The sequence below is a fragment of the Melanaphis sacchari genome, unplaced genomic scaffold (genome assembly GCF_002803265.2).
Source record: "Melanaphis sacchari strain LSU unplaced genomic scaffold, SCAv2.0 Contig110_pilon_pilon, whole genome shotgun sequence".
Taxonomy (NCBI): domain Eukaryota; kingdom Metazoa; phylum Arthropoda; class Insecta; order Hemiptera; family Aphididae; genus Melanaphis; species Melanaphis sacchari.
In genome coordinates, this window is record NW_020270425.1 from 1 (window position 1) to 17,498 (window position 17,498).

The 17,498-nt window shown below is 26.6% G+C and overlaps 1 protein-coding gene and 1 non-coding gene across 2 annotated transcripts; one reads left to right on the forward strand and one right to left on the reverse strand.

The window, feature by feature from the left end:
• Nucleotides 1-2,314: 2,314 nt before the first annotated feature.
• LOC112603772 lies at nt 2,315-2,508 on the reverse strand. The gene has a single exon (XR_003115183.1). It is a non-coding gene; the product is annotated as a U2 spliceosomal RNA (small nuclear RNA).
• A 3,082-nt stretch (nt 2,509-5,590) lies between these two features.
• On the forward strand, nt 5,591-16,822 carry LOC112603739 (carbohydrate sulfotransferase 11-like). Its single transcript, XM_025352463.1, has 3 exons — nt 5,591-5,860; nt 11,380-11,588; nt 14,685-16,822. Exons 1-3 carry the CDS (start codon nt 5,764-5,766, stop codon nt 15,375-15,377), a joined length of 999 nt encoding a protein of 332 aa, XP_025208248.1. The 5' UTR covers nt 5,591-5,763; the 3' UTR covers nt 15,378-16,822.
• Nucleotides 16,823-17,498: the final 676 nt, after the last annotated feature.

A 17,498-nucleotide genomic window follows, 5' to 3' on the forward strand; every position in this document is an offset into this window, starting at 1 on the left:
TTTATTTGTTAATACATGCTTTATTTAAGTCTATAATATTTTTAATACCTGGAATTTTAATTTTAAATATAAATAATATTTTGCAAATGTTTCATGATTATGGAGACGAATAGACAATCGTAGTATGTAAATGTGTGTAAAATTGTTCAAATTATGTCGTCAAAGTAATGTATCGTAATTACAGATTGCAAGTAATCTATGGTGTACGTACAGCTCCGAAATCTCTTGATTGTTTTAGACCGAACTAAGTCATAACGACAGCTGGAATGTTAACACAGAATTCTGTGGTGTTTGAATAATTTTGAATTTCGATTGAAACGTCCTGTAGGATGGAATGCATACTAATATAATTATTATATTGTGCTCCTATCAGTTCTGATTAATCTCAAGTCTGTCTTATCAGTAATTAAGGTAAAAACTGAAAAAATAAAATCGATTCACCGGAACCGCGATTTCCGTACCTACGTACGTCACTAGCACTCTTAATGGTGAATGGTTCGATATTCGAACAACATAGTGTCAATACTGTCAACTATGTTTTTACAACTCTTTTAAAACACATCAAATACAAAGAATATAATCATTGCGATATATATTATAAATTTTAATACATCTGAAATGTAGCACTTCGTTATACTATACTAATTTTAATAGGTATCATAATCATAATATCGTATGCATATAATACTATACTAGCACTTTCAACGCCGCTGACGCGTATACGCGTCAACAGAGTTTATTCCATTGGGCCAAAGACGCGTTTACGCGTCAGTAACATATACGTTTGTATCCGTCATAATTTAATCAATTTTATTTTATTAAACTCTGAAAGCTTACACGGGCTGTAGACAATAAACTCTAAATTTAAAACTATAATTGGTTTGAGTTTTCGTTATTTTTAGATACGAATAATCGTTATTTTTGACGGCCTTCCCAAAACAATGTATATACATGTATACAGAATGTATTTTAGACATATTATAAATTTATCTACTGATATTTAATCATTTACAAAACATAACAACTATTATAACATACTGTATTATGCAATATTTTTCTATTTATTATATGGTTATTTTCTGTTAGGAAATTTTATATTCATATCTTATAAGTTTAGATTTATGATATATAACATATTGTGTGTGTACTGTCTAAGTATTTTATACACAAAAGATAACAATAAAGTTGTTAAAAATTAATATTAAAATTTTATTCAACTTTATGAATTAATAGAGTTATGCTTCTAAAAACAACGCGGCATCGCGGTATAACTGCCGAAGTCACGGGCGGCGTTGAAAGTGCTAGGATCCACCTTCTTTGTGTTAATTGTTAAATATTGTGTAGACTAGTAGTGTATGATAATTATTTTAGTTAATAAATTTTTACACTAACATTTAGGTGTTTTAGTCATTTTAAATGTAACAATAACTCGCGTTTTTAATCATCAATAAAGGGCTTGTAGATTCAATATTGTAATGTCGTAGCCTATTGATTAAGTATCAACGATACCTATACATTTTATTATCGACAAAATATACTGATATTTATGTACATACTACATACTATAAATATTACACAATTTTTTCTATTTTATCACTTTTAAAAATAGTTAATTATAATTTGTAGTAAATATATTTTTAATTAAAATAATTATTAAACATGGTAAGCAAATAAATAACAAAAACTAGTATAATCGATAAAAGTTAAATATAAACTGATTTTTTGCGAGCCAAGTATTTTATATAATAAACAATAATATTATTCGGAACTCCGAGAATAATTAATGTTAGCAGAAAATAAAATTTTAGCCTGTAAATTTTACAATTATAGCTTGATCGTTTTTTTTTAAAATAATATTTGATCTTTGAAATGTTTTGATGTAATTTTTTTGTTGAACCAATTAAATATTTCTTGCAAATTTTTAACTCTTTGATAAATTTTTGGTTCCAATAACCAGGATTCAACACATGCCAGTAACATTACATTACATGATTTTATACGTGATACAAACAGTCTAGAATATAATTGTATACGTCAAAAATCATTGCATATTTTGGAGTCTTTTGGATTATAAAATTGAAAAGGTTTTGGACATTAATGAATAATATGTTAAAGTATAAAATTATAAACACTAAGTGATGGTTTGGAATATTTAGAGAATTGTAAATTACAAGATTCTTGGTCGAAGGAGTGAAAATATGGAAATCCAAAATATCATCTTTGAATTTATCAAAAATTTGGAATTTTGACATATTGGGAAATATTTGAATGTTTTTATAACAATGATTTTGATTAGTTTAAAAAAGATAATTTTGTTATGTGGGCCGTTCCCGGTGGTACTGCAATACCGGGTCAACCCGCGGTGGAGCAGGAGCAAGCCCCAAAATCTCCACCAGTTTTGAAAAAATTAGTTTAACATTTGAACCCTTCGATGAAGAGTGTATCAGATGTTAAGCTGATAAGAACAGATACTACACTTTGATCTTAGCCGATAGGCCGAGAAGCGATACATTTCCAACATCTTTAAACATACTTAAGGAAAAACGCACATCTAAAACATTTGCAGTTTTAAATTTGAACATTTTTGAAAATGCAAAAAAATCGATTTTCAAATATATCCGATTTTGAAAAATGGCTGTATATTTTAATAACTCATTATTATACACCTTACCTGTCACGGAAAATTAATTTTAAATACACAATTGTATCGTATAATTGTTGAAAATTCGAGTGATCTAATGACACACTTCAATAGCGCCATCTACCGTCAATGAAAACGAAACGCACACTATAAAATATATTTCTCCAAAAACACGTATTCTCGGCTATTCCGTTGTATGTTTCTACACCAAATCAGTTTTTTATTTTATTTAACAGTAGTAAAATACATTAGTAACCGTTTAAACTCAATACCAATTGTATTTTCTCAATATAATTTTAAAAAACTATGTTTTGACGTATGAAAATTTTACGACGGCGATCGCCGACGACGACCGCCACGATCGATGGCTATGTTACGTATAAATACGTAGTGTCGACGTGCGGTGAAATACAGCGGCACTACGTTTCTGTCCTCCGACGACGATTCTATACCAGTAATGCACTCTGGTAACCATATCATAGTCACATGCCTGTGCAGTATTGTTTGTTCTTTTTAAAATAAAACATTGACTCTTTAAAAGTCAAAATAATTTTATTGATATATTTTTATACGGTTCTATTATTTAACACAGGTATAACCGTATAGATAAATATCTATATAAGAATTAATTATGTTCATTTTACTGTTATCAAACGGCAAATGTGTATGACAAAAAACTACGCTAGGAATTTATTTCCGTAACAAAGAAATTATTACAATACAATTACCTACTATTAGAATATTTTTTTGTTTTGTTGATAGTTTTTTTCATTATTTAAATTTTAAAACAGATTATGAGGAATTTTTGACATTTCATTTTACACACTTTTAATTCGCCTTAAAAATTAAATATTAAAAAAATTCCACCAGAGAACACAAATAATAATTTTATATTTAAATTAAATCATAAGTTAATTTAATTTACTATTAAAACGAACATAAGTTGCCATGATAAATCGAAATATGCTGACAATTATTTCGGCATTTAATACATTATATTTAATGAAATATCCATCCTAGTTTTGAATTATTTGAAAACATTTTTTTATTTAATTCAATTTTTTAACTTGAAGCACACTATTACGAATTCTTAGAAAAAGTATATTTTTATTCAATTATTGACATCTATAAAAAAAAATTGTTCTTTTATTTATAAAAATTTTGCTTATAAAATATATGATATAATAATATATTAACATTATAAAATATAAAACTTACCTACTTATTATTAATTTTTTAATGTACGAGATATAAGATCTAATTGATATAAAAATTCAAGTACTTATCATATAAATAAACACACTTGCTAAAAATACCTTTTTAATAAATGTATTTGAAAAAGATATTTATTTTTTAGTGTAAAAAAAATAAAAAAGTTTACTTGAGAATAATCTTTCCATTTAAAAAAAATGAAATTTTGAATACCAAAAACTTTAAAATGTTTATAATATTCAACTAAAAAAATTAATAAGAAAATGTGAATTAATCATTTTCAATTAAACTCTGAAAAATTCAAAGTATTCTCACAGTAATCGTATCAGAAAAATAGGTCAGTCGTTATAAATGGTATAATTATTTTCCTACATAATTGTAAGAAAATAAAAACGGATTAATTATTATTATTATTCATTTGCATTAATGACTTGTGCGGAAGCGTTACTACTATTTATTTTACACTACTGTAATTAATAATTATTATTACTTACTATGCACACATTAACCCGACACACAAGTTTGCGCTTAAAAAATTGCCTTTATTGATCTCCTCAGTAACGGTCGTCCGAATCATTACAAACGGATAGTTGTAAGGAGTTAAGTATAGGCAATTTTTCTAGTGTGTGTGCGGGTTTCGTATAAATGTGTGTGTAACAAGTGAACACGAATATGTATGTATGCGAGTGTAATGTAAAATAAATAGCGAACTGTTACTGTATTAACACGTAAATAATTCATTGCTGCGGCGTTACGCTCGTGAACTGTAAAGTATGTATGCTCATTCGTATGTAATTTTAGTCAATTCTACTGATAGATTTCTGAAAGATATTCGAAAACTTCTGAAAACTCATTTGAATTGGTTAATACATCTGCTTGAGATCGATCAAGCCACATTTAAAATTTTAAAATTTTAATTTTGGATAGGTACCTAAAATTTAAATTATCGTATACTATTTTAAATAGTAATCAAACCAAATGTATTGGAGTTAGGAATGACATTTGAAAAAAAGATGGCCTGATCAATTTTCAGTCGACATAATAATAAATTAAAATCAGTTTTTAAAAATTTAATTACATTACTTAAGTCTATTAGTATGGTTGACAAAAAATTGACATATTTTATTTGATGACCGTTTGCAATCCCCTTAATTTTCAGAACCATTTCTTGAAAACCCTTTGATTTCTATAAAAAACACGTGATTTGAGAATTGAGTATAATTTTTTTAAATTTATTAAATTATGCTGTGGAAATTTATAGGAATCATGGCCAGTAACATATAACACACTTAATTGTTTTATTTTAAATAATGATTTTTTTTTATATAATTTGGTTTTATATGCACTAATACACGCATATTTAAACTCGACCTATATTATTATTAGAATTTTTAATGATTTCTCACTTATATTAAACATCCGTATAGTTTATTTCACATATTTAGTTAAGTTGATACATTTTAGTTGTTTATGCGAGTATCAAAAGTAATTATTTGTTTAATAATATATTAAATAAAAATTAAAATATATTAATAATATATTATGGGAAATCATTTTGATATATATTTTTTATCAATAATAAAATACTTATAATGTTATTATGAAGTTAAACCTGTTTTGTTGGAGGTGGTAAATACTGTCGCCGTTACTCCTTCTTAAAGTCAAGGTCAGCAGCCGCAATAGATTGTTGACCTACTGAAGTGGTTCGAGAAATATTCAGTTATGTGGCTTAAAGACGACAACTTCTTCTTCTCTTTTACCTTTTAACTATTTTATTAATTATTAAATAATGTGTTCCTTATCTAGTTATAAATTTAAATTTAATCAGGTGATTGGAAAAGTGTTTACGTGACATACATTTTTAGAGAAAAAAAAATGATTCTTCAACTGCGACCTAAAGAAAATAAATTATGATACTCAAAATTGTGATACTGTGTTGGATAATAATTTGTTCAACAGCGATGTTATTTTACACAGAACATTTTTACTTAAGTATTTTTAAAACTCGTAAGTACTATAATAATGTATTATTTACATTGTTAACATTTTGCTAATAGAAATGTTTATTATACGAGTGTAAAATAAATTAAATACATTTCAATATATCTTATAATCAATAAACATATAAATATAATATATAAATCGGTACTTTTTGAACAAATAACTATCTAATTACTTATTAGTTATTATACAATAATATGCGATCAATATATCCGCTATTACGTAAAAAGATATTTTACAATTTAAAATATAAGTTATAGTTGCTCATAATATGAATAATAATACAGTAATACTTAAATAAAAATGAGACAAAGGTTATATTTATTGTAAAGTAAAATATAGTACACAACGAACAAGATGTATTGACATAGACATTTAGTCATGATATAATATTATTTTTAATGTAAATATAAAGTTTTTTTTTATTTAAACAAAAACAGATTAATTTAATACATTATATTATGTTGGTATGCACCATTATAAAAAACATACAATAAAGACTTAAATATATCGCCATATAAAATATAATATAAAAATTAGAATATTTCATCGAAGCTCATCTTTACCTAAACTGGCTTATTATTATTGGCCCAAAATAGTTGTCTAAACAGTGTTTCTTAACCAGTGTGTCGCCGGAAAGTCCAAATATGTCGCTAAGCATATTAAATATGATTTACGAAAATTGATAGGTATTTTTAATACAATATGTAATTTCTATGATGATTAAAAATAAGTTATCTGTTATCGAAATTTATCATAATTTTTTAAGTTGTATTTGTTTTTTTGTTATTTTATATTATCAATTTAAATTAAATACTTAATATTAGGTAACTATTATTATTATTATTTTTTTTTTATCATGTCGTAAAGTATGAAATATTTAAATAGTGTATCGCTATAATACAAAGGTTGGAAACACTGCTTTGTAGAGACATAGAGTACAGATTACGATATAGAAACTATTTAAATTATTTTCCATAATACACAATTTATATTAAATTTTGTATTATGGTAGTGACTAGTGGCTTTGCCATCACACCCCCCAAAATGTATATAAACCATACACATAAACACGAATTAGTCAAAGTTTTCTATGAAGATAATATATATTAGGTACGTTATTAATTTATATATACATAGTTAACAGTTAATTTATGTTACAGAAAAACCTCAAAAATGCTCGGATAAAACGCAAACTATTGACGATACTTGGGCGAAATGTTATATTTCGGCTTTTGCTCGGACAAACATAGTTGTGAGTTGTGACCAACCTTATTTTGACAAAACTATAGCGTCTTAAATACTATGATATAAATATAAAAAATTATAAAATAAATATTATTATTCAACTATAATTAAACATGATTAAATACGCATAAATAATTATAATCTTTATAATGATATTAGGGATAATGTTGATTTTAAGAATTAAAACAGTGAGTACATTTATTTATAAAAATACGACAAAAAAAATATTTTTGAGGTGCTCATATATATATGATTATTTTCTATTCTACCGTCTACAATATTATAACAATTAGTTAAGGTGTATTCTGTATATTTATAATAAAACTAATTTAAGGAGTAAATAAAATACGATAACAATGATAAATATTAAAAACGTGACGTGATCACTAATCATTAATAATTATATTAAAGTCCCACCAAAAAAGTTACTTAGGTTGGTTACAACTAGGTGTATCAGGGAAAAGCCGAAACATGAAATTTTGCTCAAGTATCGAGGGCAATTCGCGTTTTCTCTGGGCATTTCTGAGGTTCACCCAATTTTGGCTTTTGTCCGTAACATATGTATTATGCAGAAAAGATATTTTTACAAAAAATGTCAGCATATTTTAATATATATATATATGTGTGTAAATCATTTAATCGAAAAAAAAATAAATAAGAAAATAAAATAAAAATTGTAAAAAATAATTAGGCCATTAGGTACATACTTTTTAATTTCGTATAACACATTTAGCATTTTGTACTACATAAAGTGTGCCGTACAACACACAATTTTAGTTCCTGCTACAATACATTCTTGTGCCTTAGAATGGCAACGTTTTACATTATTATTTTTTGCCAAGGCCAGCACAATATTATTACATTAATACTATACAATTTCGGATTTTTGAAATTTATTTTACTTTATTTAACAAGCCACAAACGTAAATAAAAAGTATTAGGTACATGTACATTATTAAAACGTACGAGGTAAATTTATACGTGAAAAAAATAAATATATTTCATACTTAAAATATGTTAATGGTTGTTTATGGAAAAACTATTCTAATAAACTATCTATATTATATAATATTATTTATACCTAGTATAAAATATTGTAAGGTTCAATGTTTTACTGTATCTAGTAATATAGAATATGTTATTATTTAAACCATTATTGCTTATTTGTTTGAAAAGCACTCAATGTTATCTCTATGTCAGAACCTTTGTCGTAATATTTATTTATTTAAAATGTGGAATTTATTGACAATTGTTTCAAATATTGATTGCATTAATCTGAAAAGTATAAACATAATAATTATTAATACCTACCTTTAAATTTAGTTATGTGAATAAATATTAGCTTGAATATTTTTAGTATCGGAGAACCTACTATTTGTGTTTAATTGTGTATAATTTTATTAAAAGTTAAAAAGAAAAATATCAAAGTATTAGTTATAGCAAATAAGTGAACCCGATTACAAAAAGATTAAAACAATGAAAAAAAAATAGCTTCCTCTAAAAATCAGCTACCCGAAAAATAACTCTATTTATAAACCCTCATCTTAAATACCTATGACTCTGGCGTATACTTAACACCTACTATTCAGAAAAGTGGTTCCCTTTGTTTTTAATATGTATCCTCATACAATAAATATTTTGAGTATATTTTCCTGTATAAACCTTTTAAATTTACATTTAAAAATAATAATTAAATTTGTTAGGGCCGTTGTTCTGTAGTACACTCAACCACACTAAATCTAGCCACAGATAGATCACTTGATTAAATAATTAATCTAATTACACTTATAATTATTTTTATTAGGTATCTACCTAGATTAATCTTAAAATTATGACTCTATCAAAACCTCAGTACTCAGTAGTTTCCTACTATAGCCCTTATACTATCTACTAATAATTATTATAATTACAGGTAAATACAGTACCTATGTTCATGCTATAATAATTCTAAAACTTAATATGCAATAACAATAATGGTTAATTACAGTAAAAATTTTTTGTATTTATCAATTAACTTTTGTTAAAATATGATAATTTAAAAAAATTACATTTTTTTTTTGGATTGTAAATTATTTAAAATTTAATTTAAAAACAAAAGAGGGGGAAATAGGTAACCACTCCTACTGTACTTCAACATTGAGTAGGTCACTGTAATGGATTTCTATTTGAATTCAATGATAAATTATTACATACGAAAAACAGTTCTTAGTGGAGACGGTCTAGTAGGTAGCCTATATTACCAAGTATAATTTATTTTATAATTATATCGTTGTATTATAATTTATAGAAATTTATTTTTCTATTTCTAATACGATAAGTTAATTTTTTCTCCCAAAACATTGTACTTATCATACTAGATATTATATATTATTGTTATAACTTTTAATTCAATACCGTTTATTTGTAGAGCGATGTGAATAGGTTAGTGGTACTTATAAATTGGAAATAGTTTAATTTAATTTTAAAATTAATCTAAATACTTTAAAAACTTTTCATTTGGTAAAAACATAATAACTTATTTATCAATGGAATGTTTTAAGTTTAACTACAACTATGAAAAGTTTAATTTTATTAAAAACCACGGTTAATACTTTTTAAAGTAAAAATAAACAACTTAAAGCGTTTCATGAAAAATCGTTATTTTATGCGCGACTAACCAATTTCGTTCACATTTGATCTTAAAACACTAAAAAATATTTACGAGACTACGTTCAAAACTATTTTATATAATTCTTGTAATAAAAACTTGTGTGGAACTTTGTATTAAATTTTTAAATTTAATTGATATATAAATATAAAAAGTGTTATGAATTTTATATTGTAAAATAATTTACAAATTTTAGTGATATCGATGAATTTAGTAATTATTTCTAATTTTAAATTCATATGAAAATATGAAGTGACTATGTATTTCTAATATTTTTTGATTAATAAACGAAAAACTTAATAGGAATTTTGTACTATAATTTATATTTATAAATTTTATTTTTTACTAAAAACAAAAATTTTATCATATTATATCAAACAAAATTTAAATTTAAATATTTTTAAATTATTTGATGACTAGTAAATGATTATATAAATATTCTAAGAACATTTCAAGTTTCTGCAGTTATTTATTTTTAGTTTACAATAAAAAAATTAAAATTGATTTCGTTACTTTTGGTCCCCTCATAGTATCAACTAGATCTAATTTTTTAATAAAAACTACCTACAAAGTTAAAATCAAATTCTTATTTTTTTTTTTTACTGTTCTATTAAGTTATAGGTATTAAATCAAAAAAAAAACACGTATAATTATAAATAACAAAAACTAATAACATTCATCGCTCCAATCAGAATATAAAAGTATAAATTAATAATACTTTTTAACGCTTTAAAAAAATTATGAAGAAATCATAAACAATATTATAGAATATTCTTAATAAATAGCTTAGGTATACTCAATTATTATATTTTTACATATACAAAATGTAAGAACAGAAACTTAAATGTATTTGATAAATGTTGATCATTTAGCTATAAGATTTTTAACACCATTGATTTCTTTTCGGGGAATAAAATGTAATCAAATATTAGAAAATTGTTGCAATCGCAGAAATAATATGCGTGTTTGGATGTGCGTTTTTGAAAGTATGTCAGCGTAACATATTTTGCTACGTATCTATTTTGCACACACTATTGTTGTACGCTTAATTACAATTAGTAGGCTTCCGTAATATATAATAAATTACGTTGGTATACTAGGTAAATTCGAGAAAAAAGGAATGAGTCGTGTTTCTAACGATTAAATTAAATATATTAAAGCAGTATTTTTTTAAATTTTAAATTTTTGTAGTTGTAGTTTTTTAATGGTTTCTTATTCAAGTTTTATATTTTAATTTTAATTATTCTTATAATTAAATTATGATACGGTAGATAAATATAAGCCGTATTTTTCTTTATTTTTTAAGTGTTTGAGATTAGAATTTTGACGAATTTCATCAAATCAAAAAATAATTTAATAGCTCGTAGAGCTGATATTTGAATACAAAGTTTTTTATAAGTTATTCAATAGAAATTAAAAACATTTAAAATCCACAATTTTTTACATTTTTTTACATTTTATGTCGGTGAGAGGTTTTTTGCTAAAACTTGTTCAAATTACTGTATAATAGTTCACAGATAATAGGAAAATAAATTACAAAGATACTACAATGACACAGACTGCTGGCGTACAAAAATTGGTTTTTCTTTAAAATGCTAAAAAACTTTCTTTTTTTTTTTTTGTCTCGTAGATGATTTCACGGAAGAAAATTATGACACACAGTCTTTTTTAGAGAGATTAATCTATCTAGAAAGACAAGAGCATGTGTCAGTAATGTGCCGTTCGTTCAAGTTACCTAAAGATGACGATGACTACCAACAAGCCGTTAATGATAGTGTACTCTTGGACCACATTTTGGTTGATAATCGACATAAGCTGCTCTATTGTTACGTACCAAAGGTGAGTTAACATAATGTTATAGATTATTAGATCTTAATAGGACATTTTATACCCGGAAGCGTTGTCTCGGTCTTATAAAATAGAAAATTTGATTTGCGATTATCAAAAACATTCTTGTATTTTATTTTAGCTCCAATAATAAAAATTAATTGATTTATTATCAAACTTAATGGTATATTTAAATGTATTTAAATCGTTTAATCACTATGGTTATATGTATGTAAAATATTGTTATTTAAAAATGCTCATAATATAACCACTTTGAAAATCAAAATATTGTAAAATACCAACGTACAAATATAGGCTGTAATGTTCTAATTGTAATTATTTAAGTTTGACAGTACAAGTAATTTCGATTAAAGATCACTATGATATTAAATCTAGCAATACAAAGTCGGTTTTGTCGAACGCTAATTTGCTGTGCTATAATACATTTTATAAAATAGAGACAATACGTTATGAGTATGTTGGTATGATGTACTCTAACATAATTAAGTATTTACGGTAAAACAGTCGGTGGCCAGTGCGCATACGTTTAGGTAAATAATGTATGACCACGAAGATTAAAACTAGTTTTATTCTCCATAGTTCATAGTATTAACTACTAACCCACTTATACTTTACCGACCGACTTCAAAAACAGATTGGAGGTGTACGTATACTTTTCTTTGTACATATAGTATACTATATAGTACCGTACAATATAAATACACACTCACGTATAATTAAACCAGGTGTCCAGGTTATTTCGTATATATATATATATATATATATATATATATATATATATATATTGCAGTGGTTCCTAAAGTACGTGAACCGTGGTGCCCTGGGGAGTTAAAGAATACTTTTCAGGTTGAATTACTGAAGTTTAAGATAATAGTAATAAATAATAATAATATATATTATAATAAAATAATGTTTTTGGAAATGAAATTGACGTTATAGCTATAATTTATTGTTCTAATATTATAATATGATGTAAAACAATTGTCTAAGTACGTCATATTGTATTGTTTATTATGTGTTTTATAAAATGTATAATACATTTGTGTATAATTTAAAACTTAAAATAATAATAACGATATTATACGGTTTATTGTGTACCAAAAAAAACCTGACTATTTCATTAGCTATTCATTTCTGCTAGTAAATTGACTCTGATTAGTAGTATGGGTTACCTAGGTAAAAAAAATTAAAGAAAAACATCAATTTTTACGTGAATGTAGCATTTGAAAAATTTTTTTTTTCTGGTTTAACTTAACGGATAACCGTAACTAATTGAAATTTTCACAAAATGTTTAAATCTTAAATATTATCATTTTTTACACAAAGTATTTTTTTTTTAGATTTTTTTCTATAAAAATATATTTCCTGTGTCAAAAATCTTGACCATTTAATACAAGATTCTTCATAAGTCATTTCATAATATTATTATTTTATTTTATTGCTGGAAGCTGATCAACAGATTTCGTTTAAATTTAAAGTTATAATACAGTTAGAATTACATAAGGAAAACCTTGTGTTAATTTTTCAATCTTATGCTTTAAAAAATTAATGCTCAACACATTTATAACTACAAAGTTATTTGCAATATTTTGTGGTTTTATGGAATTTTGTAAATATTTAAATTTATTCAAAATAATTTTGACTATGCATCTTTAAATTTTTAAATAGCTAAAATAATAAATTATGAAAAACTTTGTATTCAATTTTCAAGTTTTTGTGATTTTTTTATCGACATTATAGAAAAAATTCAAATGTCTATAAGTAATTCAAAAAGTTAATATTATATCATATTATGTAAAAAATGTCAATATATTAGGCGGTGTGTATGGAAAATTTTTTTTTGAATTACAAGTTACAACAGAATATTAAAAAACCCATTGAGGAGAAATTGCTTTTTATGAGCGATATCCAATGTCGTAAAAATTTGAAATTCAAACGCTTATAAAAAATGAAAAATAAATATGAGTTCTGGTAATTTTTTTTTTTTATTACACATAGTAAAACTTACGAAGAATCTGTATTAAATTTTTATATTTTCAATACAAAAATATGAAAAAAAATCTAATTTTAATTACATAATAGTAAGTAAATTTTCGTGATTTATGGTAAATGTTGTCAACATTTTAACATTAAACGCTTGCTTATATAAAAATATATTGTCACCGCGTATTTTTGATATTTTTAATTGATAAATAAAAAACTTATGAAAAACCTTGTATTAAATTTTCAGCATATTTTTTAACTATTGAATAATTTTTTTATCGAAATTTATAGATAAAAAACTAAACAAAATTTAGGGAATTCAAATGTTAATAAATATCGTATCTAAAAAAGAGTCAAAACATTTATAAAATTATACCATGGTATGTAACACGAATATTTTATGACAATTTTAAGTATCTGTGGTTATTTGTTTTTGAGTTATGTACAAAAAAAAAAAAAAATTCGATTTAGTCAAATACTAGTTTTGCGTAAAGATTTTCATTTTTTTTTTTTTAAGTTTTGTGAATTTTTTACTTTTGACATCCATTAGATCCAATTCGCTTCAAAAAACTGACTTAAATAGTTGTAAACCAAAGAGTTTTTACTTTTCCAAAAGTTTTATATCAAGACACAAATGTCAATAAAATAAAAAAAATAAAAACCCACGTCATCGTTGAGTCACAACACCCACCACGAAATCAACGCCTCGCCCTTTGCAGCTCACGTATTCGTGTATTATTATAAATGCAGTGTTTTTTTCAGACCTCCTATCCCGGGAGGTATCGTACATTTTCAAAAGAATTCAATAAGATAAGACCAAATAATGGAGGGAAGTAAAAATAAATCTAAATTACACAGGAACACAATTTTTGTAGTTTTTTTTTCACATAAGAAGTGGTCTTATAATTAACGAGTACCTAATGATCTCCAATACAACCTATAACCTCTATCATGATATTTATTTTGTCTTATTGTTAGTCGACGTAGTAAGTCTTACATTTTTCCGGGAAGGGGGGGGAAGTATTACCCCCCGGTCACCCCCTAAAAAAATAAACACTGATTACACGGCATTCGTTGACCATCGCTGTGACGTTTCGTCCGCAGGTGGCGTGCACCAACTGGAAACGGGTGTTGATGGTGCTGTCGGGGAACGCGCAGCCGGACGCGGCGCCGAACCTGTCGCAGATTCCGGCGGACATGGTGCACAAGCCCAGCACGCTGGACCGGCTGAGCGACTACTCCGCGGCCCGGGCGGCCGACATGCTGGCCACGTACACCAAGTTCCTGTTCGTCCGGCACCCGTTCGAGCGGCTGCTGTCCGCGTACCGGAACAAGCTGGAGCAGCGGCACCAGGACAGTTCCCGGTACTTCCAGTCGAGGTTCGGCCGGCGGATCGTCCGGCGGTACCGGGCCAACGCCACCGAGCAGTCCCTGCGCGACGGCGACGACGTGACGTTCGCCGAGTTCGCGGCGTTCGTGGCCGACACCCGGGACACGGTGTTCAACGAGCACTGGGCGCCCATCGACAGGCTGTGCCGGCCGTGCGCCGTCAACTACGACTTCATCGGCAAGCACGAGTCGCTGGTCGAGGACTCGGACTACCTGCTCCGGCACGTGGTGGGCGCGGCCGACGTCCGGTTCCCGAAGGGTCCAGACTCCAACACTTCCACGCAGCTGGTCAAGTACTTCGCGCCGCTGGACCACGACACCGTGCTCAGGCTGTACAGCACGTTCGAGCTCGACTTCAAGCTGTTCAACTACAACTTGCAGAACATATTCGGCTACGAAGTGGGCTAAGGGCCGCTGCGCTTTCACCGCAGTACTTCGTAGTCGACTGCAGGCGCCGCACCCGTGCGAATCATCGTTAATCTGTTATTACGAGTATCATCATCATTATATGCGGTCGGAAGAAATCCGAGAAAAACTTTTACGCGTGCTCTAAAAGTTCAAAATAACGCATTTTTTTTTTTTTTTATTTAATTTAAAACACGTTTTGAACCCAAACAATATTAATTTTTTTATTAAATCAAAAAAAATAAAAATAATAATAACAACTTTTGCAGGATTGCACGATTTCAAGTCTTCTGTACGCGGACTTTTAATCTGATAACAAAATTATTTCCATTTGATTTTCTGTCGTCACTCGTAGGTAATCTAGATTTTCGTCGTCGCATCGCGTTTCGAAAGATTTCGATTGATTGTATTTGAAAAACCTGTTAGCACGTTATAAAGTTACTTTTTTTTTTTAAGTAAAAATCATAAAAAAAAAAACTGGATTTCAGTGTTACGTGTCCTAAAAATGCTCTGAACAATAAATAAAATGGCCTTAAAATAGAAAACTGTAAATAAAACGGAAAATACATTTTTTTTATTGTGATTAAAATATACTTAGTTTATAGAAAACAATGCAAAGTGCATCAAAATCCTTGTCTTAATTATTATTATTGGAACCTACTGCAAAATACTATCCGGATAACTTTATCCAACGTATTTTCGATATTCTTTATGTGCATACCTTTTAGAAATTTTTTTGTGTATTATAAAATAATAATATTTTAACTATTAATTATTATTTATTACATGTTTTTATCGATGAAAATTAAAAACGGTTTAAGGTTGTGCTCACTAGAAACTATGTGATAAATTTAATGAATACGAATAAAAACTATCATCACGACTTTTTTTTAGTAAATTCGCTGGAAAATTATCTTTGAATATGGAACTCATTAGTCTTACAGGAGAAAACGTATGAGATCTATGAATTTGGTTACGACAATGTTATGATACGTTTGTGTACCCGTGTAATGTACGATGCAGTATTCTCTAAACTTTAAGATATTTTCGTTCTTTGAAATGACTTTTTTATATATTGATGTATTATTCATAATTTTAACGTAACATTTTTTGATCCATTTGATACGATAGAATATGTAATAAATATTATAATTCATAATTTACTATGTACGCAAAAAGTACAAACATTGTAGCAACCACATACGTACATTTAAATTATATTACCCAATAAAAATTTTGTTTATGTGTACCAGCTGTTACGTCTGAACTACGGTCTACGATGATACTAAGCTTCCTATTATATGTTATGTACACTTAAATTTATTATTAATTTATTAAATAATATTTATTGTGTAAACGAGTCGTGAGACTTTCACAAAATTGTACATTTTTAATTTTTATATAATAATACGATTAATTATTATTGTTATTAATTGTAATATACCTAAATAATACATCCTATAAAATTTTCTAATGTCTATTGATGTATACCTGTCATCTGTATTTTATTATTAATCCTATTTCATAAACAATATTACAGGGTATTATAGTGTACTATTATAAGTACATAATTAATGTTAAGTATTACAATTATTTATTGTATTTTTTGACGAATTAATTCAAAACACTTTTTATTAACATAAAAAAATTATCTATGTCTAGCAGATCACAAGAAAATATGTTATTTACGGTTGAAAAAACTGAAGAACTGATAAGGTAACTGATAAGATGGGTTTTAATTTTGAATTATGGATCTATAAACTTATATTATCTAAATTAACTCATATTTATAGCAAATGTAATTTTTAACACTTCTAATCTTTTGACCTTACGAGTTACCAAAGTACAAACTAGATCCAATTTGTTACCAGAAACCACCCTCAAAGTTGAAAATTAGAGCATTTCTACTGCTTCTAAATGTGACGACTGACACCAAGTGTAGTATAAAACCAATATTTACTCGTAACTTTGCTTAGAATTAAAAAATATATTTTAACAAAATATAGATAAACTTTGCAATTAATTTTTCATTTACTATATACAAAGCATAATAAAATTAGTGAAAATGTTTTAATTTATCGCGTTATAAAAAAGTTTTATAATGAACCCATTCAAAATAAATTC